This window comes from Chionomys nivalis, chromosome 20 (assembly GCF_950005125.1).
Source record: "Chionomys nivalis chromosome 20, mChiNiv1.1, whole genome shotgun sequence".
Taxonomy (NCBI): Eukaryota; Metazoa; Chordata; class Mammalia; order Rodentia; family Cricetidae; genus Chionomys; species Chionomys nivalis.
The window spans coordinates 57,668,472-57,696,251 of record NC_080105.1 but is presented as its reverse complement, the minus strand read 5'-3'; the positions used below and the strand labels follow the sequence as shown (position 1 = coordinate 57,696,251).

General features: G+C 44.2%; 1 protein-coding gene across 3 annotated transcripts in view; it reads left to right on the top strand.

Annotated features, from left to right (window-relative positions):
• The window catches only part of Myo16 (myosin XVI), a 420,999-nt gene that overhangs the window by 258,001 nt on the left and 135,218 nt on the right, over positions 1 to 27,780 (top strand). For all 3 annotated transcript variants that reach the window (XM_057752554.1, XM_057752553.1, XM_057752552.1), the window contains 3 exons: positions 998 to 1,070; positions 13,576 to 13,728; positions 14,933 to 15,133. In XM_057752554.1, the coding sequence (XP_057608537.1) occupies positions 998 to 1,070; positions 13,576 to 13,728; positions 14,933 to 15,133 (427 nt within the window). The remainder of the gene's footprint in view (positions 1 to 997; positions 1,071 to 13,575; positions 13,729 to 14,932; positions 15,134 to 27,780) is intronic.

Sequence of the window (27,780 nt, the reverse complement as noted above, 5' to 3'; positions counted from 1 at the left end):
CATCGGTTATCAAAATATCCAAGCAAAGATGAGAAGTAAACACACAAATCCTGTTTCCCTCTCCTGAGCATGCTCTGTTTCTTCCTGACTGTTTGTCTCTACTTGGGCAATGCTCTGTTTAGAAAGTCCCTGTAAATGGGACCGTTCTTACTACATCAATGCACTACACATGAATGACACTTAATTCCTTATCTTGGTTGTGGGGCATTAGTCATTTCTTGATAGTTTAGCCATTAGAATGAGCGACTCCACATGGCAACACCAGTGCAAACAACTCAAACATTTTCCTAGCTTTGTTACAATCAGAGTAATTTCTGAGGGAACATCTGTCAATTTAAATTTCCAAAATGTATATGGCAAATATCTTCTCATCGGTGCCTGGAGTCTGGGTGCTCAGAGCCACCCTCCCTGTCCTTCCTCACCTGCCACTGGGGCTCTCACTACCACGAAGACTGCCTTGAATTCCTACAAAGACAGTTCATATTGAATAACAAAATGGTTTAAGTTTGTCAAGGTTGCCCTTTCTTTATAAACAGTCCATGGGGAAGTAACAGCAGGAAGGGTCAAAATTTGACCCATCAGAGATCACCTACCTCCTAACGTAGCTCTTATACAGAATAGACCGCCCTTGATGGGGGAGGAACCTAAGAGTGCACATAGGAAGAGGCAGCCACAGAGCATGTGGATTCACAGTTCTGAGGGCCAGCAGGTCTGCTCTAGTGGGAAGGACACAGACACAACTCCAGAGAAACAAGTATGACGTCACCCATCCATAGGTCTGTTTCTAAACTAGTAAGCAAGGTGCATTTATCAGTGTATGGTGTGAGGAGCAGCCTTAAAGGGGTGGCCTGGCGCTGCCAACTTTCAGAGTTTTCCTCCAGACTCCAGAGTCACTGGATTTTTCATTGAAATTGGCTGTGACTCGCTGTGGCTTTGCAGTCTCCTTAAAAGGGAGGCTACCGAGAATGCCCGTTTACTGTGCTCTGTTTCCTTCCAGCCCACAGACACTGGACATCGGAATACTGGACATTTTCGGTTTTGAGGAATTTCAAAAGAATGAATTTGAGCAAGTAAGTCAGTTTTCTTTTTGAATCTTGTGAATGTGAATTGATTTTACAACTTGTGGTGTGTATTAAGCTATTCAAATATGGGCTTAATGAAGGACACATTCCTGGTGTCTGGCCGATCCATCATCACGCCGTGGTTCATGTGCTCAGAGTCCTGAGTTTCACCGTTCTTGTGAAGGTCCTTAGCTGTGTGGGGGCACATGAATGTTGTGCTGGATCAGAAGATGGAGAACAGAGGCATCTGAGATCGGGAAACAAGCCTCAGAGAGCTTAGCTTGCATCAGAATTCAGGGTCCCTGCTGTGCCTCATGCTGTTGTTTGTGGGCTCACCTCGTGTGACATTCACACACAGAATAGTTGGAGAGTGCCACACAGTTGGGTTGGAGAATTATTCATTGTCTTTCATTCACCTCCAGTTGAGGGTGCTTTTAAGAAAGATCTTATCTGTATATACATCTTAGTAGTACTGCAGGAATAGTTTTTAAATCAAATTTGAAATAGTTAAATCTTTAATGTTAAAGAAAAGCAGAGATATTAGTGACCACTCATATAACCACACAACACTCTGAGAAAACTGAATTTGTTGCTGCTTGTTTGTGTAGTTTCATGTGTAATTTGTGATTGATTTATTTGCCTTTATTTTCTTATTTTACGATGTGGATATCAGTGATACTGGACAAGGAGTTACATAGAATCCATGTGAAGTCCAGGTCTGTGACTTTTAGTGGCAGAGATATCTGGGCCAAGGTAGATTGACTCTTGTCATTCTGGCTTCCCTACTTATGTGAACAGCCAGGTTGCAGAGTGAGAGACGAGGCACCGACAACAGCAGCAAGAATGGTGTAGGATATCCCACTGCATAGTTCCTGTCTTGTGGGGACACTGGAAGCTGTGCTTTTGCTCAGTTTTAATAGAAAACAGCTTTATATGTCCTCCAGTCTAGGGTTAAGAAAGAGAACACTAGTTAGAACACACCCCCCAGGCCAGGAGTCTCTTTCTTCACACTTGTCCATACCTGCCTGTGTGTGTTGTATAACAGTAGCTATAAAGGAGGTAAAGAGAATGAGCTGAGCTCTTTCCCACTGCACCCAGGTCTGCAGCTGCACCCCAAAATACACACACACACACACACCCCTCCATGTGTACAATGACATCCACTGTTTGACCGTGTCCCAGTAAATTACACATAGAAATTTTTTGGGTTAAGGCCACACCACAGCCCCTGGCATCCCTATATTCAAAGGGTCTGGAATGTTCAGGTGAAAGTTTCATCCCAAGCCTCCTCCCCTGGGAAAAGCCAAATGATGACGCCTCCCCAGAGATGCTCAAGACCACTCCCACAAGGCATTTAAATTGTAAGTCAGAGAGCAAACACTTGGTTTTCTAGTCTTTCTTCCCTGTCTCCTCTCTGGGGGGCTGGAAGATCACCTGGGAGCATAGATATCCATTAAACCTGGCTTTTTCTGATTTGGTTTGATTTGGTCTGATTTGGATCATTGCCCCAACAGAGAGGCTCATTGGGGTGCAGAAACTTTTCAGAAATCGTAGTGGGAGGATGTCCAGGAAGTCCCATTCTAGGGAGACTGGCCTCCTGCACTATCGTTCCACACCCAGGCTCAGGTCACATATCCAGTCTGTGCTCACAGATGATGTACACAGTATCCGTGCTGCTTCTTTATTAAAACATACATTGTCCCACCATCACACGCATCCCTTTTTCTTTCTGCTGGGTGTTTTAATGATGTATTTCAGAATATACTCACCGTTTGTGATTTCTGCATATCAGGAAGGGACGTTTTCCCTTAAGATCTAACACATGAATCAATCTTTTGTTTAAATGCTACTTTTAAGCACTGATGAATAAAATGTCAAGATTGATTCTTAGACTTTGATTATGAAAGAATAATTATTTTAATATCCCATTTTCTTTGCAAGTCCCCCTTGCTTCTGTACATAATGGTGACCAGGAATCTTCTAGAATGATAACATTGATTCTTAGTCTAAATGCAAAATCTTTACCTGGAAGCAGTAAATTCCAAAATTTGCATATGAACTTTTTTTTAAAGGCCACTGGTTTGATTCTCTGTGGATTCCTTTGTTGCGAACAGGACTTCCTCATTTTCTGTTCCACTGCACACTTAAGCAGCAATGCTTAAGGAATCCTTGCTGTATTCATGAGCACATCTGAGGGATAGTGTTGCCTCCCTAAGCATTCATTCCTCCCTGCTTTGAGCTTATTGACGGATGATCAGCTATTGACTAAAGTGCCAGCTCCACACGGTTTTTGAAATTGTCTGGTACATTATTTTGTACATAGCTGAATATTATCAAATATGTTTACAATTGAAATTTGTGGAGGATAAGACCGGGAAGGAAGAAAACCTTGCAGTGGGTTTGCTGGTGGTTCTCGCTCTATAGCGAACATTGTTAGGTGGTTAGAAGAGAGACACCCTGGAGGAGGTAGCAGGAAGCTTCCCTGCCTCTGTGTCCTTCGTCACCCTACCTGGTCAGCATGGTGCTATGGCACTCTTCACCATCTCTGTGCTGTCGTCACAGATTGCCCTACACTGGGTAAACAGCACACAGTCATTGCCCACAGTTCTGGAGTCCGGAAACCCAAGAGCAAGATGCCATAGTTTCCAGGTTCTGAGGCTGCTGAAGACCTCTTCTTATTTGGAGAGCCCTTTTGCACCTTTCTATTGTGGGATGCAAAAGCCTCCTCTATAAAAGCAGTCATGCTGTTAACCAAGACAGCGGTCCCATTCACATACCCACTGCCTTCCAGCCCCATAATTGTTGATATAAGATTTCAATGTAGGGAGGCGGTGGAACTTTCTAATGAGTTACAACTTCTTGATTTATCATTATCTTAGTTAGGGTTTCTATTGCTGTGAAGAGACACCATGACCTTGGCAACTGTTTTAAAGAAAAACATTAAATGGGACTGGCTTCCAGTTACAGAGATTTAGTTTAGTATCATCATGGCAGGACATGGCACGATCAGGCAGACATGGTACTGGAGGTGCACGGAACTGGAGATTCTACATCTTGATTCACAAGCAACAGGAAGTGAACTGAGACATTGGACATGGCTTGAGTATATATGAGACCTCAAAGCCCACACCTCCTAATAGTGCCTTTCCTTATGAGCTTATAGAGGCCAATTACATTCAAACTACCACAATAGTGAACATAATCTTCTAGATTATATAACTCTGCAGTAGTGTTAGGTGATTCAATGGACAGAAATCTGCTATGGTAGGGATGGATGGACGGATGGACGGACGGACGGACGGATGGAAAAACAGAAGAAAGGAGAGTGGTAGGAGCAGAAGGTGAGGAGAGGAAATCCTACATAATGAATGTTTATGATCCAGCCAGAAATTTAAAAGATCAAAGGCAGGAGAGCACAATGAGATAAACCAGGAGGTTGCCCTCCACACCACCCAGCAGCGCAGAGTACATGATGACTGATATTTTCATACAAGATGCAGGGAAAGTGGCTACAGGGAGAGCTATAAATTAAAACCAATCTAAATGCATCCAAAACAGCTGAGACGTGAAAAGCACTGGTCCTGGTTTGCTCAGCTAAGTGTTAGGAGACTGTGAGCAGATTAAGGGCTATGGCACCTAGATACCAAAGGAAAGTTAAAATGCTACCTGTAATGGGGTACAGAGATTGCCCAAGAGGTTAAAGGCGCAAATGCCTGTGATGTTCCTGATTCTCAGAGTGAGCAGTTTGGGCACCACCAGGGAATGGGCTACACCTGGAACCAGAGTTGGAGGACTCAGCTAGAGGGCTCTTATTTGAGTCTCCTTCAGCCAAGAACTCAGGAAAATACCAGTTCTTAGCTGGACCTCAGCTTGCCTTCTCTGGCTCTCTCTAGGTGGACCTCTGTGGAGGTTGCTCTCAGAGGGCTACTTGGATTTTTGCAGTCATTTGGCCAACTTCCTGTGCAGCTTCCCAAAGGAGCAAGCTTTGGGACGCTGTGGCCTGATCAGTACTCCGTGTTCACAAATCTGCTATCCTCTGTAGGCTGACGCCAGTCCTGTGAAGGAGAAGGGCCAATTCTAATCGTCCCGTGGAGGGGCAGGTGCAAAGGCTTGGTGCTGCTGCTGTTTTAGCTCTTGGTGGGCACCATCCAGGTGATTTTAACCACAGCACATCCCTGAAAACTGCTGGACATCAATAGGGACCCATGTGTCGAATAACTGGTGGGCAATCTCATAGCGATCTTAACTCATCTTCCATGCAGATTCCAAAGCCATGCTTATGTAACATGACTAGCTCTGTCTTAAGTGTTTTCTGCTGGGCAGTTACACAGAAAAATAAAGAAACCAAATAGTTATGTGACCACATGTCATTTTTCATATACCTCTTATAATTAGAGTCTATGTATATAAGAAGATTATGGAGGCCTCTTCAGGTAAGCTGATATGTGTATATATATATATATATATGTTTATGATATATACTATATATATATGAACTGTACATTTGATGACTCTACTTCTCAACATGTTCTGTGCATTCATTTACATGAATGCTGAAGCAAAGCACAGATAGTTTATGTCATTCTCGGTAGTTCCCACGGATCTGGGTTCAGAATCCAGCCTGTTGGCGTGTAACAGTTGGTAAAGGCAATCCAACCAGCAGTTTATCAGATGACAGATCTAAGCCTTACTACGAGTAGCTGCTTCCCTTTAATGACTGCCTGGGTTTTTTTCCTTTAGAGATAGGATAGTTGCTATTGTGAGAAGTGCAAAGATAATAATCCTTTAATAAGTTCTATGTGCTGTTAGCTCCATCCTCCACAGCAGAATTTTACACCAAGTCCATTTAATATCAGCAAAGAGCAGGAATGCCTTCCCACTCTGGCACCGTGTTTATGAAGAGAAAATGCCTCAAAACAAAATGAAGAATTCGTGTGAATCTATGTACATACCAGACACATATTCCATGTTAAGCTCATGGCCCCTCCCCTTCAGCTTGACTGGTTTGGAATCATCTAAGAGGGACACACCTCCGGGGACATCCCCAGGAAGGAAGGTTTACCCGAAGAGGGAAGTGCTCCACCCTGCATGTGCCGCAGAGCTAAAGTCCTGGACTGGGGGAAAGGAAACAGGAGAGAGTTAGATAAAGGGTATCCTCATGTTCTCCTCCTTCTGGTAGTAGCGACCACACCCCAACACTGTGCTTCACCCTCCCACCAAGAGCCACCATACCCCCACATTGTGCTTCACCCTCCCACTAGGACCCACCACACCCCCACACTGTGCTGGCCTGCACCCCCCCACCTGAGCCACCACACCCCCACACTGTGCTGGCCTGCACCCCCCCCACCTGAGCCAGCACACACCCACACTGGCCTGCACACCCCCACCTGAGCCAGCACACCCCCACACTGTGCTGGCCTGCACCCTCCCACTAAGAGCCACCACACCCCCACACTGTGTTGGTCTGCACCCCCCCACCTGAACCACCACACCCCCACACCACTGGCCTGCACTTCTCCCACTAGGACCCACCACACCCCCACACTATGCTGGACTGCACCCCCCCACCTGAGCCACCACACCCCCACACTGTGCTGGCCTGCACCCCCCCACCTGAGCCAGCACACCCCCACACTGGCCTGCACCCCCCCCACCTGAGCCAGCACACCCCCACACTGGCCTTCCCCCCCACCTGAGCCAGCACACCCCCACACTGTGCTGCACACTCCCACCTGAGCCAGCACACCCCCTCACTGTGCTGACCTGCACCCTCCCACCTGAGCCAGCACACCTCCACACTGTGCTGGCCTGCACCCTCCCCCCAGGAGCCACCACACCTCCACACTGTGCTGGCCTGCACCCTCCCACCTGAGCCAGCACACCCCCACACTGTGCTGGTTTGCACCCTCCCACCAGAAAGGAAAAAACAGGCTTCTTTCCTCAGGTCTCCCTTTTCATGGCAACAGGAAAAAGAATAATACTTCATTATCACATATTTATTCTTTAATAACCAATATCACTGTATTGAATACTGATTAATGCTACATAATAACTCTAGAGAAGAGAAAATGTTCTCCAGATATAAACAGTGGCAATCTGAATTAAAAAACCTGAATTCCTAATGGTACTAACTAGGGAAGTGCTTATGGGTGGTGTTTACATATGATGGAAAATGGATAAGTTTTGTTATGCTTCTCCTTTGAGTGAGATTATTGTCCTGTTTGATCTCTGACTGTCTTAAGAACGCTAAGGATAACCCAAAGCCCTTGTGGGATCACCTGGAACTCAGACCTAGACCCACAGGACCTCGCATGCAGTGCCCTGTCTGTCTGCAATTCTTATCTCTACTTCTAGTTCTGTGGCTGTGATGTAAAAAAGGATGATACATTTGGCGGATTATTGCCAAAACAACAAAAATATACATTTATTGTTTTCTTTGAAAATGGAAAACAATAAAAAACAATGACAGACGCTTTGAATTGAGGGCATTTTGGCCAAAGGCTCTGTTTCTAATTCTAGAGCCTGGTTTTGCTTGAGCTGAGGTGTGATTTATGAGGTGTCTTTCAAAATATCTAAGATCATTTCCCTTTGAATGGACGCTCCTCCACCCTGAGCTAGCTATCATTGCTAGAAAGCTGACTCCAATGGGATGAGCTGCTTTGTTACCGCCTGGCTGCCTCCTGAGGATCAAGCGATCATGCTCAACACCATGATTGGACTGGTAGTTTCGTGCTGTGGTGACAGAATTATTTGTACTGGATAATTTAGAAGAATGGAGACTTATTGTCCTATGGCCCTTCTGGGATGCCCCCTGTCAACAATACCGTTATATATGGCAAAGTTGTGTCCTCTCCTAAGATAGCTTCTAGACACGGTGCCCCGGCCCCAGGGTAGGAGGCTTGATCCTCATAGGATGAGCAGGAGTGAGAGAGAAGAGGCAGGGCTCAGCAGGCCCTACATAAAGAGCATCCTCCTCTGAGGAAGACAGGGAGCAAACCCTCGTGACCAAGGCATTCTTCAAGACCCCATGCCTCATCCAGAAAAGTTGTCAACAGAGAGGCTTCAGGGACCAGGACCGGCTGGCATCCTCTCCAAAATGAAACTGAACAAACCAAAGGAAGTCTATCTGCTGACAGAGGGTCTCCCACAGGGGTTCGATGCTGCTACAATAATGAGTTCCTTGCCATTTCAATAGGGCCTGTTTGCTGCCAGGGGTGAGATGCTCAGTCTGCAGCGTAGATGGGGGTAGGAGACAGGGAATGTGCCTTTTCTAAGCCAGAATGGTGGGGTGGGAATCTTGGGCAAGGAGACAAGATCCACGATGGTTAAAAGGAAAGCTGGAAGGAGATAGGCTGCCCTCTCCAGCTTCCCACAGCTTCTACTTTGTAGACAACATATTGATCTCAGGCATAGCTGACTCTCTGGGGAAACACATCAGCAGTGTAGACAAAAGGAAGTGTTCAGAGGAGGTGAATTGGAGACCCATCATCTGACTTCTTAAGGGCCTTGGGAAGTCCCGCACGGAAGCTTGTGAGTCAACTTACTTCAGTGTTTCTCCAGTAGGCGTCAGCCTGTTCAGAGCTTTCTTAGAAAATACCTATTGACATCTCAGACAGTTAAATATTCTAGACATTTTTGAGAAATGTTCAGTATTTGAAATTGCAACATATCCCTCTATCTATCTATCTATCTATCTATCTATCTATCTATCTATCTATCTATCTATCTATCTCTATCTCTGTCTCTATCTCTCTCAAACACACACACAAGCACACAGTAATACACAACACATTTTGCATATATCTCTAGATTAACTGCTGAACAATTTGGCAAATTGGCTTCATTGGCTTCTCATTGTCTAGCGTGGTATGTTCTATAGCAATCCGAAAAGCTTTTGAACACATCAGTGCCTCAGCCCCACTCCATTTTAACAGGTTCAGGGTCAGAACCACACATCAGGCTTTTGCACAAAGCTCTCAGTTAGTTCCAGTGAGCAGCAAGGATAGCCATCCCCTCTGTGGGACACAGGGGCTCTGCCTTCTGCAGGAGTCAGCTTTCATCTATCCTCCCCTTCAATTTTGTGATGTATGTGCCGTGCACTGCCTAGCTCTGCTCCAGATAGATTTCACTGAGCAGTAAAAATGGAGAACAGTTGGTGAACATTTACTCAAGAAATTAAGTTTGTCATTAATACAAATGACGGGCCATCTGGATAAGCAGCAAGGCTCTGTTGCTGAAGAGAGGTTTCAAGGAATGCATCGTTTTTATTATTAAACCTGTTACTTTGCTTAATGCATGAAGCATGTGGTTTAATAGGAGCAGTATCCATGCTAATTAAATGGCTACTCAGTATTGTCCTTGCCTTTCACCCACTTTCGAGTCCACTCTGAGGAGTACCTGGAGATCTAATGTGCTTCTCACACATCTCTGATGGGTAGATCTCAAAATGAGAAATAAAAATTGTTTGGCATTGAAGCCGATGATCCTTTAGTTTCCTGATGCAGATTTATGATTCTAGAAACCCTAGAACCCTAACTAATGTGCTTATTAAGATTTCCTATGATGGTATTGTACACCTATACATTCTCGCAAGTGCACATGTGCACGCACACACACACACACACAGGTTTACATACAGTGAAAATGAAGGCCGATTCATTGAGTTTTGGCAGTTTGGGTCCCTTTTGTTATTAGTGATGTATACTTTTTATGTTTTAAGTGGGTACCAAGGGTTGTGTTAGTTGCCTTACTGACATTTACAGGTAGTTTTGAAGTTCATTCTCCAGAAAGACTTCAGTATTTAACTGTCCTCTGTGTCCCCAGAGCCACACTGGTATAGTCCAAAGTCACCACGCCTAGTATTTGGTAACTCAGTGCTGTTAAAGATAAATGGCTCACATGGATGTTAAAACTGGAAATTCAAGCCAAGGAGACTGGCACCAGTGTAAGATGGAGGTGATGGCTACGATTATGTTAGAGTGAAATTAATATAAAGAAAACACATAGGCTGTGTTCAGGGAGAGGAACTTGGAGGGTCCCCAGTTTTCTCCAGAAAGACCTCTTTGGATTCTTCTTCCCCACGATCCCCAAGCCTTCCCAAGTCTAATGTCACTGTACCCCATGAGGCAGCTAATCCTCTCTGGAAACCCATTCCTCCTCTGGAAGCTCGTATCTGTTTTCTTTCTAGAGAATACAGGAGCAACTTTTGTTTCCCAGCTGCCAGTCAGTGACGTGAGCCTCTTTCCAGTGGCCTGCACCGGGAGGAGTCACATAGACAAGTTATTATTGTTAATACAATAGGTAGAGAGTTATATAGACAAAAATATCAAATATAGTATTAATAAATATAATTATTATATCAAAATTGGTATAAATATGTATGTTCATGAAAATAGATTAAAAACAAACAATAAATCTGAGATATGAACAGCCATACAATAAGAACAAAAATTCTTATTCTAAATAGAAAACTAACACCCCAAAATTGCTCTCCTTTCTGATCACTTAGTCTTGGGTATGAAAGAACTTCTGTAGGTTTGAAGATTGTCCACTGCAACAGGACCCGTGCAGCACTGCTGCTGCCTTGTGCTCACAGGAAAGCCTAAGGAGCAAGATTAGATCTCTTTAAATTTGGAATTCCTGTTTCCATCACGGTCTTCCCACTACTACTCCGTCATGACCATTGAACTCACAGAATCTTCTTTCTCTTCAAAACAGTTTAATTACACACAAACACATACAATTTGTGCATGTGTGCGTATGTGTGTGTGTGTGCTCATGCATGCATGCACTTGCGTACTCAGCCATCACACATTCTCAGAGGAATTTGCAAGAATCAGGTCCCTGCTTCTACCACAGGGGTCTGGGAATTGAGCTCTGGTCTTCAGACTTGGCAGTAGGTGCCTTACCCAGCAGAGTCATCTCTCAGGCTCCTCCCCTAGAACATTTGCTCTCTGGTCCTCGACAAGTGTATTCCGTGGGGTATATAGAAAGCTGGAGGTTTCTGGGATTTAAAGCACAAAGCTCCTTAGCTAAGAACACACTTCATGTGGTTGATTTTCTTGAATAAACACAGTCAGGTCAGGGGACACACTGAGGGCTGAAGGTGCAAGAGAAGCAGAGATTGGCGACCCAAATGGGACACATCACTCTTCCTGCAATGTGACTGCACCAAGGAGAATTGAGTGGGGCGAAACCTTGCAGCTGGCAAAGGGAGGCTGTGCTCAGCATGCGGGCACTGCAGCAAAGCCTTCTGCACTGCGGGAGCTGTTCAGCTGGTCTGTTCCCCTTGTCTTACCTTATCAAGCTCACGCCTGTCCGTCAGAGCCTCACTAGCAACCATATTTCTCTCCTTGTGTACCAACCCCCAGTAGGGGTTCTGGGGGGAAAAGTGCTCTCTGTGGAGCTGTCAAGTCGGTGTCTGATGAATCCCTGTTCTGAAAGGAGCAGCTATGCTTGCCTTGTCCATTTTAATTACAAAAAGAGAGAAATGTTTGTGAAAACAGACAGTGGAGAAGGAGAAGTGAAATTTTAAGTTATTTCACCTTATTTCCAAAACTTATTTTGTTGTGTTTCCTCCACTCAAAATGTCATTGAAGTCCCTTAATACTGAGGCAATTTTGTTACTAAGAAATAATAACTGATATAAAATTATTAGAATTTAACCTGCGGTGTTTACCTTAAGTACACAAAAGAGAAATTATTCCTTCTGTGGAATGGAACCAATAGATGGTACTAGTTTTAACTGTAGGATCTAAATGTGTTCAGGAAGCAGATGGAGGGGGTGAGGGGTGAGACCAAAGGGCCTAGCCCTGCAGGAGGTATGCTATAGGCAAAGCAGGGGTGAGGTGGGGAGCTGGAGAGCACCTGGGGGAGAGTCAGGAGGAATGGCCGAGGAGAAAGAGGTGAAGAGAGGCCAAAGCCCAAGACGGGAGATGTGACTAAAGGGGTGGACATCTGGCATATGTCACAGGGGCTCCAGCAACATGGCTGTTGAGAACTGAGCATTTGACTTGGAGACGTGAATTTCTGGAGACTTCCGAAATCGGCAGAACCAAGACGTGTCAAGGGAAGAGGAGATGTGAATTTCTCTTAATAAGCAAGGACAAGTCTTTGCGTTTTTCAGTTTAGTGTTTAATGTAAAAGGAGGCCGTGGTTACCTGCACAAGACCTGCACAACATCCAGCTAGTGAAAAAATCCACCACAGGGCAGCTGTCCTCCCCTAGCAGAGGAGCTATTGGCAGCTGATGGCTGATGGAGAAGAGAAAGTCTCTTTTCTTTGTGGCTGGCTGCTGGTGGGTTGCCTGTGCCCTAGGGCATAACTCTACATGCTTGTACATATGGGCTAATTAGACTCGATGTGTTATTAAAAGGGGGGGGGGACTGAAGCCATGAAACTGGGAGAGAGACCATGTTGGATGACTGAGTGAGGTGTGGACATGACCGACACACTGTGCACATATATGAAAAATTTAAAGGATGAAAAGATAAATATTAAAAATAAATAAAAATAAATGAGAAAGTACCTGGAAGAAAAATGATATTTTATTTTAATTTAAATTGCTTGTTTTGCACGCGACATGGCTGCTGCCCTCATGAACTCATAGGATCTATGGTTACTACACAAGACCTGTCAAAATTGCATCATGGGCAGGGGAAGGGCTCGTGTGGTCCAGCCCCTCCCTAACCAGCTAGAGGCAGTTCATGATTGGCAGGAGTGGGGAACCATAGTTCTCAGTGCTGTAGCCACTGGTAAGTTGCCCTTGCTTCAGCCGCCCTCACCCAGGCTGAAGAGAAACCCTAATTAAATGCGGTTAATTTTCGGAAAGACAAGACTGGAGAAGAAAGGGTTCATGGGAAGAAGAAGGGAGGGAGTGGATAGGGGGTACGAGGGGGTGATGAGGTTGGTGTGCCGAGATACGGCGTGTGAGCAAGGAGGTCAGTGGAAGAATAAATAAACATTTTAAGATAAAGAAAAACTTAACTGAGAAATAGGATTCTTTTCCTGTAGGGACCGTCTTTCGGAAACTTGGAAGAGGGTTTTCGACAGGTGTATTCCAATTAAGAACACTATTTGTGTAAAGAATCCCTTAGTCTAGATGTAACTTCCAGAGGAAGTCTATGTCCATGCCGCTCACCAACCACCATATGTAACCAGCGCAGGGCATGCAAGAGGCCATGCAAGACCCCATAGCAGAAAGGCTTTTAGCCACAGGTTGTCCTCAAGAGCCCAATACATCTTCCTTTCAGGAATGCTTTTCCTTTTGTTTTTAAGTGCTTGAGACTGGGTTTGTACGTGGGCACCATATTTAACATGCCCACCTCATGTTGAACATTAGGGCAGGATGACTCAGAAGTGACAAAGCGAAGCTGCCTTCCAGCGCAAAACTCCTGAGTCCTCCTAACGGACCACTTGTTCTGTGTGTCCCTGGGGGCGACACTCCACCATGAGCAAGTGGCTCTGCATGGCGGCCTGTGTTATCTGCTGTTTTGTTCTTTTCCCCGAAACAGCTCTGTGTCAACCTGACCAACGAGAAGATGCATTACTATATCCAAGAAGTGCTTTTCCTGCAAGAGCAAGCAGAGTGTGTACAAGAGGGAGTTGCCATGGAAACTGCCTATTCTCCTGGTAACCAGGCTGGAGTTTTGGATTTCTTCTTCCAGGTACTTACATAACATAATTAGATACTTAACAGGATGCGTGCATTCAGGTGCACTGGAGAGAGAATTTGCTTTTTGAAGGCCTTGCTTGGGAGGCAGCCTTATATATAAGACTCTGCAGTGCCTTTATAGTCCCCCAGTAGTCTTTTGAGGAGCACGAATTACCCTTGCCCGAAGGGGCAATGGAAAACTCGCTGCTTCATTCAAAGGACAAGAACGGTCAGAACTGGATGATATAAGGGCATTCGCCATTTTATTTATCAAACCTAAAAGTCTCTTTTATAAAGTTGCAAGAGGCTAGTGTACAACATGGATTCCTTAAGCTTATATATGAGGCCAGTGATATCATGAAATAGATTACATGTTTTGTATTGGTCTTCAGGGGTTCTAAAACTTAAATTTTGAAAGGTTGGCAGGAAAAGTATATACACAAAATAATCTTTGGTTAAGTTAATCTTTGGTTAAAATTGAACCTGAGGGCATCAGCGTGAGTTTACGTTCATACTTTCATCTCTGCATAAAGTGAAAAGCTTCTGACTCAGTATCTCTATTGTATAAGTAAAGAACTCTTATGTGAGATAGCAAGATGATTCGGTAGAAAAGGAGCTTGTTGCTAAGGCTAATGACCTAGATTACGATCCTGGACATACTTGAGGGAAGGAGACAGCCAACTCCTTCAAGTTGCCCTCAGACCTCTGTATGAATACCCTGGCATGTAAGCATGTGTGCACGAACACACACACACACACACAATGGGGAGGATAATAAAAACATATGATAAACTGTTTTATCAAGCATGTCAACAGCAACTTGTGTTTGCCTGAGATGCTCTGTGGAGTCACCCATTGCGTCTAAACGCTTGATCGTGTTTCAAACAGACACCATCCGGTTATTTGGAAAGCTCAGCCTTTCACTTTCTACCTTCCGTCTCTACAAAAGTGGATGTCTCTATTACTTATCATGTGTGTTTTCTTAGCACTGTACTATGCTCCTTATTCTTGCCACCAAACTGTCAGAATGAGAGTTATATCTGAGATACCCAAGGTGGCAGAGCCAGTGCACAACCACGGGCAAACATGGATGTGTGCTGGAAAGCTAGACACTCACATTCTGAGTGGCTGTGTGAATATACTAGAACTGGAGGGTGTGCGTCAAGGATACCAGGTGGAGTAACAGAAGCAAACTTCTGACTTGTGCTGACTTCTAGAAGCCATCAGGATTCTTCTCCCTATTGGATGAGGAGAGTCAAGTGATCTGGTCAGTGGAGCCAAATCTTCCCAGAAAGCTGCAGCGTCTCCTGGAGTCATCAAATACAAACACAGTGTATTCTCCTATGAAGGACGGTAATGGAAATGTTGCTGTCAAAGGTCAAGGCCCAGCCTTCACAGTCATGCACTACGCAGGAAGGGTGAGTAGAAGGACCACGTGATGTGCCCTGTGTACTGGTGTGTCACGTGATATGCCCTGTGTATCTGTGTATCACATGATGTGCCTTGTGTACTGTCATACAGTGTGATGTGCCCGTGTACTGGTGTACCAGGTGATGTGCCCCGTGTACTGGTGTACCAGGTGATGTGCCCTGTGTACTGGTGTACCAGGTGATGTGCCCTGTGTACTGGTGTACCAGAGGGAGGCAACCTTTAGAGCACAGGATTGCAGGATATGCCATTAGACACTCAGAAGCCACATGAACAGCCCACAGTCATTAACTTTTGCACACTCTTTGCCTTTGGTTTGATGCTGAGGTGACATCTCAGAACAGTGTGTGCTTAGCAGGCTAACTATCTCACTGTGTATACAGACTTTCATTAATATGAGATGAGCTCCAGGATCCGCATAAAGAGATTTGTTTCACACTTTGGGGATATTTTTCCTATATGAATTTTGAGCCACTGGGTGTGCTTGGCCTGAACATGGGCTTAATGTTGTAGTATTTTTCTTAGAGCCTAAGACAGTAAGCCCGTTGACCTCTGGAGTCTAACCCCTACCTGGACTGGTGTCCCAATACTCTCTTGTCATCTCATGTTAGAAGGCCCCAGACCAGGGCATCTTTGCCCCCATGACTTTCCTGTTGTAACTCCCTCATGCGAGTCTTCTCTCTAGGCCGTGTGTTCTAGTCCTCTGTCTTCTTGAGTCCCTGTCACTGCCGTGAACTCCTTTCCAGGCAGACTTGAAATACCCTTCCAGTGTATTTAACAATATCTATCCACCTCTTAATTAAATCCTCTCTATTTTTCTGTACGCAACTCTTTTTATTGTTGACGCCTTCCACTTTTCGAATTATAACCACATACACATACACTTTGAACTCCCACTTAGTGAAAATGAGGGACTCATCAAGGCCTCCCAGTTCATCTCTTCCCTTGTTTGCGGAGACTCCACTCTCCACAGGAAGAGGATGAGAGATGAGCCAGGAATATGCACATACCAAGCAGTCAGATGGCAGAACACAAAGTCACAAAAATGGATACACTGCTGCTACCAGCCTAATACTGGATAAGGAAGCAATTATCTGGCTCAGCAAAGCATAGCGTTCTTCTCCAGAGGAGCTGACTAACTTCGGAGGGGAGGTATCCCACTGGGGACTTGGACTCTGGAAATGCAGTCCCTATACTGCACTGAACTCAGTTGCACAGGAGAGAATCCACTCTCGTTGTCTGGGCAGAAAACAACTCAGCTTAGGAAAAGAACTTTGAGAGAGTCTTAAGTTGAAATCACAGGGGTGCTCTTAAGGTATGCATGAGACCAAGCTGCCTTCTGCCACTGAGCATACCAAACAGCAGCAAGCACTCCCTCATGCTCAGCATCAAAGAAGCAGAGACTGAATCCAGCACTCACCACAGCAAAAAGAAGCTTGTGTGTGGTGGGCTCACCAGGCAAAATGTTAGAAAACACAGAGGTGTAGCTCACATCACTTCTGCCTTCAAAGGCAGGACAGCAGTGTTGGACAGGCAGAGGCCAGAGAACAGTGAACTCCATGGAGCCAAGTAGTCTAAGAAAGAGATCGTCCCCCAACACTGCAGCTGGGTGAAATCAGTATGGGTGAGAGGGCAGGTGGCCCCCCCATACCCACCCACTTATTTGGGAAGGGGTACAAGTTTCATTGGATGAGGAAAGACCGACGTCATTGGTTTCGGCTGACCCACTGTCAGTTGTGTGTGCCCGCTGATGGCTTTATCCTTTTCACTCCTGGCATATTTTCAGACTGTAGAGAAGATGAAGCAGTCATAACTGGGGAGGTGATGTTAGACAGACTCAGGAGAGGCAGAGCAGGCTCTTCAGTGATTGGCCAGCATCCATGTTTGAGCAGTTGTAAAGAATAAGGAAGTGACATTCATAGGAAGAGGACAGAAGAGAGGTCAGAGAAGAGATGCTCAAAGCTAGGGATCAGAGCCCAGCAGAACCCCACAGTCCTCATGTGGCTGAGAAATAGGGAGTATACTGTGTCAGCCCAAGGCACGTGCTCCCGGAGAAGGGAGGGGCAGACACGCCCAGGTTCAGCTGTTCTAAACTGGCAGTATGGAGTTAAATGCAATCCCTAATAGGATGGAGGAAGGAAACAAACTCATGTTTAGAATCCAACCTTAGAACAACAGGAGGAAAAACAGCTGTGGGCGAGAGAAGGAAGCCCTCAGACGCCAGAGAGGAGAGTAGCAGCCCACCAGATGAGGTGGCGGCATAAGAGGCCCCTGTGAGAAGTGGACCAGTGTCGTTAGATGCTTGAAGAGGCTTGTGGGACATGGAAAAAGTTGATGAAAGATTCTGTATCTTGATCTCTGAATTGTTACTAATTTTTACTTCTCCTTGCTTTTTCCAAGTCCTTACAATTAGAGGGAGGTTCTAGTGTTGTCTTCAGATGGCTTTTAAAACTCTGACTTCACATTATACATTTTCTGGATTGTGGGAAAAAAATGTACAAAGTTTTAGTTAGGGTATCATGACTTTTTATAATTTAGGAAATTACTTTCTCAAGACCTTCCTAGCAGCTCTGTCAGGCACATATTCGAATGTTTTTCTTTATAAGTCTATTGTATTGTGCCATAAAGACAAAGCAGTCCCATAAAAAGGGCTGACTGCTTGAAAAATCAGCAACAATGTGGTCTGGAATCATAGCTGGATTATTTCGAGTTCAGTTGTAATTATTTTTCTGAGCACCTAATAGCATTTCAATTTTAATTTTGTTTTTGAAAATTTAAGGGGAAAACAACCGACAGTTTAATGTAATGGGGAATTATTCACCGAGTTCTTGGAGAAATGAAAGAACACGGGGACAGCCCGATGATTAGTTGGTACAGCGCCAAAGCCCCTGCAGAATCATGCATTTTCCTTTGAAAGCAGTTTTGTTTTTTAAGAGCGTTTTCCATAATTGGAGTCGATTTTTGTGGCTTTACAGAAATCTTTCATTTCGGTGAGATGTACTAAGGAGTTGTAGCCAAAGGACTCCCCAAGGACTGGCTGGGCGGGTAGTGTAGATGCTATGTGATTTGCAACAATGTGTCAGTCCATATGGCTTCTGAATCGGCAGATGTAGCCACGTGCACTTGCATGGTGAACTATTGCATTGGAAAACAAAAGGGACATTCTACCTTTTTGTCCCTTAAGGGGTACAGGAGACATTCACCCACCCAAAAGCAGCGGGTATTGTTCATGACCTTTGACCCCAGAGTTGCCTCCCATGAAGAGAGTCCAATGAACCCATGTATTTTTGAACCTCTTGGTAGCATCTTATTGACCAGGTGAACAGTGTGAAATATCACATCACTCTGCCCTTCTTGCAGCGCTTCCTTGCTATGTTAGTGAGAATTCGCTGTGCCCTATGAGAAGGAGTGTCTTACTGCAGAGGCAGACACTAGCATTGCTCCCTTGTCCCCACCTGGGTGAGCTCTGGGTGGACTCACTCGATGAGAACTCTAAAGAGGAGCCTCCACCCTGCTTCAGAAGCTTGTTTGAGGCGGAAGCTCAGAGGTCCTTTTAGAAATGTTTAAGCACCATTATCTGAATTACGTCTGAAGATCCTTCCTAAACACATCTGAATGTTTCATTACCCCTAGGAGCATGGTGCAGCTTGCAATCTCCATTACAGAGATATTTTAAAGGGAACAGGGAGAGGCTGTGCATGAAATATTAACAAGATCTCATTAATGAGCACACGTTTGAATTAAAGAAGGCTTTAGGGGCTTGAGCTTGGCTTCTTTTTGTTTATTTGTTTTAGTCAATTTTAAATCATATATGAAGTTACCTGGTTTAGGACTTGCTCTAACCTGGTGATTTAAATGACAGATAAGCATTAAATCCACAAGTGTGTCTGAGTTTATTGGCTGTTAAAATTAAGGATCTTGAAGAAAAGAAGAATTATGGCTTGATAATGTCAGCTCTTAGGAGAGTCGAATTATTCTAAACTAACTCTTGTTGGAAATTGTGCTTTAAAGCTCCTCAATTTTGATGTGAGAAAAGCAAGTTATAAAGTGATCTGAGGCTAAAGGTAAAGATTGAATTAATAAAATTTAAGTAAAAGTTCAATTGTGAAATATACATCCCACACTCTTATGACCGGATCCTCTTGCATGCAAGTTGTCAATACAGCCTTGCTCAGAACAGAGGGCTCAGACTGTGTCTCACAGTGTAAGAATACGTGAGATCAGGTAATCGAGCTCCAATGGGAGTGCACAGAGAGGACTGGGGAGTCATGTGATCTCAACTCTCCATGGTAAGAGCCATCCCAGCTGTGAGCAAATAGGACACGAGCCTTCCTGGCAGAGGGAGGCAGCCCAGAAAGCTCCTAGAGCTCCAACCGCCTTCTCTCTTCAGAACCACATGAGCTCAGACTCCTTTCCTTTCCAGCCACCCAGTCTGTGTTCAGTGTTGTGGCAGCAGCCTCAGTGGAGAACACAAGTCCACATTGTTTCATAGGAGTTTGCATGCGAGAAAGGGGAAGCACATCAAAGCATGAAACATTGTAGAGCTTCTTCCTGACTCTTGCACTTCTCAATCTCTTTGTCTCCTGTGGTTTTCCTCGTGTGGAAATCCCACGCCCTCCGCCCTAGATCTGGGCCATCTCTGAACACGGGGTTCCTGACCTAATCTGTGCTACTTTCAACTTGCTGTGCTGGCAGTGATCAGTGATGATGCCTGATGCTCGCATCATGACCACATCCGTGCGTGTAAACAATTCTGTGTTGGTTTTTCTCTAAGTAGGCCTTTGGTGAAGGTGGATGATTCATCAAGATCTTCCACTGACAGGTGAAGTTAGGTCTGTCGCTACAGAAGCCCAGAAACTGGGTGGCTTCACCCTGCAGGTGTACCATCTTTCCGGTAATGGAAGATGGAAGTTCAAATTCCAGCATCTGCAGATTCCTCCTGGCCTCTTGGCAAACAGGGTGTAGTCAGTCCCTGACTTGGGAATGCATTATTCTCACACTGCCATTCCATGTGTCACATGTCATTTCCTCTTTCATAAGCATGTAGGTCCGCCCTAGTATGACATGACCCCTTCTGAGTCTAAAGAATTACACATGTGAGAGAAATTACAACTGAAGGTGTGTAATCCCGGGTGGATATGAATTTGCGAATGACCGAGAGCACACGAGTTGCCTGTGGGTGGCAGACCCTTGTCTTATTTTACACATCTCCATGGCTTTTCCTCCCCTCCACCTACTGGGTCAGGACGCTCAAGGCTTTATCATCTGTACTTTACAGAATCCATGGTGTAAAGGAAAATGAAGAGGCGTTAGTCCACATCAGTGAAGTTTGAGTTTTATCCCATAGCCATATGACTGAAGACAAGGCCCCTCAGTTGTACACCCCTGAAGTTTGTAACTGAGGGAAATAGAATCTCGAATCTCACAGTTTCCTCGGGGTGTGGAGTAGACTGGCAGACATGCAGGAATGATGATATTTACACATTCCCTTACACAGGCGTGTCCTTCATATCTCCTGCCACTACTGTGAAGGCCTGCAATGTGCACAGGCCACAAGGTTAATCAAAAATTTGAATGGGCAATCTGAGGGATCCAAACTAAATTGAGTGGTCAGTCGGGGTTTGCCATTTCTTTGTCCAGATGAGAGTATTGGTGGGCAATGAACTTATTCGAGTTAAGTGGTAAAATATCCTTGCTGGGTTTGTAAATTCTTATATCTTATAAATGTTTGTAAATTCTTATATCTTATAAATGTTTGTAAATTCTTATATCTTATAAATGTGCATTTGTTATACAGAGGAAGTTTAGTAACACACGTTTGAATACTTGGTGTTTTCCTAACACAAGTTGATCAGTGTTAGGGCAGCTGTATCCACTCTGGGTGTATTATGATCTCTCACTGTTTTTCCACCACATTTTATAGACTTCCGTGAAAGATAAGTGGAGACAATTCGGTAATTTCTCCATGTATGGAAGTCATAAAACAGCACTAAGAGAGAAAAAATGCAGATGACTGTCCTAACTTCTGCTAATGTGACATTCTCTTTCTCACTGACTAGACAGGTCCCGTTGTGGCAAGTATCTATCCTTGATTAAAAAGAATTCTGTGGAACTCTTAGATTCCTTAGTATTTAGATTTATAACGAATATTGCGAGAGAGCCCACAAATGTGTGAGACTTTACTGTGCATTCAAAGAGTGCCTTTAAATATGATTTCCCTTAAGAAAATTAAAATCTTGCAGTCTGTGTAGATACTCTGCATTGTGAGTTTATGGAGGGATAAAAGTTTCTAGTCCCCTGCTGCAGTGCACTTCTGGTTTGAGAGCATGCAGCAGGATTCTTCCCCCACCTCCTACCTCACAGCCATGAGGAAGGAGTTGTCAGGCCCAGATCAGTACCCTTCCTTGTGATTTCCGCAGGCTGCTGCAGGGGTCTGTTACTAACACATTGCTGATGGACGTGGAGTGAGGATAAGAATGTTTTACTGAAACATAGGCCGTCCATAAGACACCTGAATGCTTTTATTTTCCACACAAAGGACATGCCCCCACCCACTGAATAAGCTGGGTTTGAAAATGGCCCCTTGTTTAGAATCATGCCACCACCCAGATCTCTCTGCATAGGAAAATCTTTACCCCACTGATAATTCTAGAATGTGCTCAGTGGCATACTGCTTAAAATCAACCTCTGCACTCTTGGCCTGTCGACACGGGCAGTTCATGGGGACACCTTCGACCTGTTCAGCCTTGTGGATGCACCTGTGTCAGCAGTGACATTTATAGCTTCTGCCCTGGCCTTTATCTCTGAAGATTTGTTGGAGGCACAGTGTACCCAGGAAGACTCTGGAAGTGACCCTGTAAATAAAATGACAAAGCAGACAGACAAATCGATGGGTGGCTTCTTTTTTTGTTGTTTTTGTTTTTCCCCCTTTTTCTCCAGGCAGAATCCCCAGACACAACAATCAACTCTGTCTGGTCTCAGCCAAACTGATGCTATTAAAGGTTATTTGATGAAAGCGTTTGGACCCACGTGGAAAGAGCTTAGTTTACAATCTGTACTTGTTCCCTTCTTGGGCAGGTGTTTATAAAAATAAAAATTAGCTTCAGCAGGGCCCTGGTGTCTCTTCCTACATCAGTTTTTTTTCTTTGAAGGTTGTCCTGGCAGGTGAATATCTCTCTCTCTCTCTCTCTCTCTCTCTCTCTCTCGCTCTCTCGCTCTCTCGCTCTCTCGCTCTCTCTCTCTCTCTCTCCCAGGAATGGCATGTACAGTGACTCTATTTCTGAGTTCAGTGCCTCCTCTTACAGAAAGCTGTATATATGAAACTTTGAATCTCCTAAAGTATTGGCATTTTCCTTTTTTTCCTTTTAATGGACTATACTCATTAATTTCAGTTGCTTCAAATGTAACACCCAAACATCTTGGTACTGAGATAATGACTCTTCATGTTTCTGAGTTTTCCCAGCACCTGCCATTAATCAGAACCAAAAGGAAATACCAAAAGCTATTGGGAGAAATCACTTCTTGGAAAAATAACAGAGCCTGCCATTTCCATTACTTTTCTCGATGTGGTGACCAAAGAGCCGACAAGAAGTGACTTCAGGGAAGAGAGGTTGATTAGAATGCATTAGATGAGGGTGCATTTGCTCATGCTTTTGAAAGTGGGATAGCCGTAGGGCCACGTCAGCATGGTGATGGGAGCTGGCTGACCTCCAGGTGGACCTGGAAGTAGAAAGAGAACAGGAAGTGTGGGCAGATATTACACACCAATCCCTGACCCAAACAGGCAATCCTTTCCCTCCCAAACTGTCCCATCAGCTGGGTGCTCGGCATTCAGACATGAGCTTGTGCAGGGTGTTGCCTGTGCAACCCTGAGTGCTCTGCTTTAATTTAGGTGACAAACAGGACAAAGTCACCAGCCCGCAAGGATCAAGGTCCTTGGGACAGACTGGGTAGAAAGCTGCAGCCAGGTGTGGAAAATAATCAGACACATTTGTGTTTCCTGACAATGATCGTTTATTTATTTTGCTAGACCAATCCTCACATATATTCAGATGTGATATATTGAATTCACAAGTATGTCTGCAAAGTTCTGCATTTTTATCATCTGTTAATCCTAGCTACTTCTCTGAGGATATTTTGCGTCTTGTAAATAACAGGATGCAGGAAGGGAATGGAAGCATGAGGGATGCGCAGATTTACTTCTGTTCCATAAATATTGATGATCTTCTGAGTGCCAAGCCGGTGAGCACTTATAACTCTGTCCTAGGAAGATGACTGCCCAGATATGTGATCCGGCTGTCTCTCTTAGGAGTTTCAGACCCTCACAGAGCTCACTGCAACCTTCCAAATACTCACTTTCTCTCAGCTCATTCTGAAAACAAAATCAATTCAAAAATCATTTCAATATCGTACCACTTTTAAATTTTAGCAAAACAAGAAGCCTAAGGGCAAACTGAATGTCACTCATCCAAAGGCATTTCCAGTTTCAGATTTTGAAATCGCTCATAGTTTATACTAGTTGAGAAACTGTAATATCAAAATTCAAAATCTAAAGTACTTTATTTTTTCCATATGGACTAGCTGTGAGTCTCTGTGTTAATTGCTGTCTACAAAAGAAGAATTTTATCTCATGAGGACTGAGTGATGCCCTGATTTATGGATATAGCAATATGTCATTATGAGTTATTTTACTGTTATTTCCATTTACCAGAATAATAGTGGCATGTTTTCCCCCTAAACTTGTGGTCTCTCTAGTCTCAGGTTCATGTCCTAATTAACAGTGCCGGGTATAAATTCCATTCAGTGCAGTAGACCTTATATAGTTAGAACATGGTTATTTACTTCCATAACATCTGTGCCTCCATTATACCAGTGGGTTAATCTTACTCATTAATAATAAGGCCTTAATTATTGTAACTCATGGAATTCATCCTGTGTGAGATCACTGAATACCCTTCTGCCCTGGTAGCATACCTAGCACCACCCAGCTCTATGAAAGCTGGCCAGTAGAGATGGAGCTTCAAAAGAAATAACAGCCTGATTTCTTCATGTCCTGTGACTTAAACATGTCTTCTGCTAAAAGGTCTTACTGTCAAGTTCTAGAGGGTAACCAAGAATGATGGCAACAGTCCATGGTGTTTTGGGGACCCACAAGACCTTATTGACCAACCTCCCAAGAAATTCCAAAAGAGGCAGGCCATTCCTGTCACTGACCTTTCACATCTGAATGAGGATGAGCACCTTGGTGACAGTAATTGTCTGTAAAGGAATCAAGGGTTGTTTTTCCTCAAAGGAGTAACAGCTACACCTAGTGCATCTACGTGCTTTTCCTGTCTGTTCACACAGCTCACCAGGAGCAGACAGAGCTGTTGGCTCTTGTAGATGCTTCACCTGCAGCTCACAAGCTGCTCTTTTCAACAACCTGTCCCTAAGTTTGTTTCTTCTGAGTAGAAAGTAACATCTTTTCATTGTACAAGTCAGATATTCCAGATGACTTTAGAGTTCTTCTTCTCCATGGTGATGCCATCAAGGATTCGTTTCATTCTTCTGCTTGCCTGTTAAGTGCAGGCCTCCCTGTCGCTGGAGAAGAGTGTGGGCAGCTCCAGTGGTATAGCTCGTCCCTCCTTGGTCATTGACACTCTTTGCTTTGGTTTTCACTGCAGACCTAAGTTTGATTTGTCATAATCAAACTGCAAACATCCATGAAAGCTGAGTTGCTCCAATAGCTCAAGTGCAGAAATGCTTGTGACGGGCTTGCATGTCCTTTGAATCGATTTCCCTGACATGCTCCCTTTCCTGCAGATTGTCTTCTGTGGTCACAGTGGGGCTCCTGCACCCCAACCTTCAGACAGCCAAAATAAATTTCTATTTCTGTATTGTTAGCTCTCTCGTGGTCAGGGTTGACTCCTGGCAATAGCTATGGTACATAGTTCCACAATAAACATGAGAGTACACGGATCTTTTTGGTGTAATGCTGTCAAAACTTGTAGCTAGGGGCTGGAGAGATGGCTCAGTGGTTAAGAGCATTGCCTGCTCTTCCAAAGGTCCTGAGTTCAATTCCCAGCAACCACATGGTGGCTCACAACCATCTGCAATAAGGTCTGGTGCCCTCTTCTGGCCTTCGGCATACACACAGATAGACTATTGTATACGTAATAAATAATAATAAAAAAAACTTGTAGCTATATGTACAGTAATGGAATCAATGTGTCAGAGAATGGATCTACCTTTAGCTTTTGGGGGGACTTTCCATCCTGATTTCCATACTACCTGTCCTAATTTACATTCCTACCATCGGGGAGAAAAGGGTCTGTTTCAGTTTCTTGGTGAGTATGTACGACTTTCTGCATTTTTGAGTTGTTCTAACTAGGGTGAGATGGTGTCGCAACTGTGGATTTATTTGCATGTATCCAGTGTAAGATTGAACTTTTTTTGTATTTCTGTTGAGTATGGCTTCTCTTTTATGATATTAAAGCAGTGACTGCTCTAATATTGGGCACAAAATTAGATTGAAAGTAATTAAAAACTCACATATACACCTATATGTATATTAAACACAGTACAGACAGAGGACTTTGTGCACATACACGTGCAAAACTAGAACATGGACTGTGACAACAATGAATGTCAGTCTTCCAAGCTCTGCCATGACATGTCCTTACATGCCTAAGCTGTCACTGAAGGGGGCTTTATAGAGGAACTTCTAACTGTCAGCACTTCAACCACATGGAAACGCCACTCTCCAGCTCAGGAACATTTTAATTACATAGTAACATAATTAATTATCAATGTGACTTGACTTCAACATGTTGACTTACACAGCAGAGCTCATGTAAGGCACCAGGACAATGATCAAAATTTCACCTGGTGTCTTGTGTCTGTTCAAAATATATATGTTGGATTAATTCAGCAGCATTTATAATCAAATGACTTTTAGCAACTACCTGTTCCTCCTTTCTCAGCCATCAAACAATTCAAAGACAACACAATAACATACAGTATTCAGATTCTCTGTGTAGGTTCCATCTTTACATGACTTTATTTTAACCTCTATTTCTTTTATTTTATTTCTAAATTTTGGCTTTTTGACACAAAGTTTCTCTGTGTATCTTTGGCTGTACTGGAACTCACTCCGTAGACCAAGCTGTCCTTGAACTCACAGAGATCTGCCTGCCTCTGCTTCCCAAGTGCTGAGATTAAAGATGTGTGCCACCACACCCAACTTCTCTCTCTCCCTCTCTCTTTTTATTTTAAGAACTTTATCCTTTTTCTTTTCTCTCCCAAGTCTACATATATTTTTAAAGACACTGTGAATCATTTAGAGGTTTTCTTCATCTGAATCTATCTTTACTGTATATCTCTCTTTTTCTGACTACATGAGTCTTTAATTTGTTAAGCCATATGACTAGGATTAAAGCTGTGGCTTTGTCAGCTGGATCCACCGATTCCTTAGCTTTCAGAGAGTCTGGCTTCATGGCAGAGGTACTGCCAGGAGTCATGTTTATTTCCACAACTCTATGGAGTTTCAAGGTCCCTGCCACCACCAAGAAGCATGATGTTGGCTATTCATCAACACCATTTAAGTGTTTGATGGTAGGGCCTCTTAAAAGAGCTGCAAGGTTTTTGCAGCTAAAGCTGAGTCAGGAAGCCTCACTTAAACAAAACATGCTTGCCTCTAGCAAACACAGCCCACCTGAGAAAATGCTGCTACCAAGAAGCCGTGCTTAACCCTGTTCTTTTGTGTCTAGAATTACTTTCCAAGCTCTCTCAGGTTTTAAGTGGATTTAGTTGTCCACATTGGTGCCATTTGTTGATAGAGGTTTCTGTCCCACCTAGTCTTGCAGCCATTCAGTCCCAAAGAAACACACAAAGGTCTACATTAATTCTAAACTGGTTGGCCTAGTAGCTCAGCTTCTTATTAACTAATTCTTACATCTCACACTCCCTTGCTAACGCTCACTTGGATTTCATCACTCATTCACTGGTTTCGTTTTCTCTCAGCCTGGATCTCTGCCTTTACTATGCATTGGAACCAACTGGTGAGGGAGTGGCAACTGTGTTTCTCTGGCCTGCCTCCTCGAAGCAGTGATGGTGGAGTTTGGAGAGATCTGGAGGATATGCCTTCATGTGAATAAATATAAATGAAGACTCTGGCTGGTGGGAAATCTGGAAACCCTATTTTTAGAAACGCTGACTGTGCCAGCCACATCGTTGGCACTTAGGGTCGGGTTTTCCCACTGGTCCCAGGGTTCACACAGGCCGAGCAGGCAACCGGTACAGGCTGACCCTGCCCAAACTTCTTCCCCAAAGGAAGGCAGCCAGCTGCTCTTGATAAGAGAATTCAGGGAACTATACTGTGTGAGTAGATGGAGCTATGACTGAGGCTCTCTCTTGCCTTATTTTTTGTTTCCTTAGTAATGAGCCGAGCTCCAGCTTGATAGCCATCACTTAGGAGGAAAGTGCACATGTGTCAGTGTTTTCTGACTTTTATTTTCACTGTGGAGCCAGGAAAGCGGGCAGGTTGATGAGCTGTGGTTTGCAGCCATGGTGAGACTTTTTTACCCCCCTGCTTTTTGTGTATACCTCACACAGTTTATCTTTTAATTGTATTTATCATGGTGCGGGACTATTATAGTGA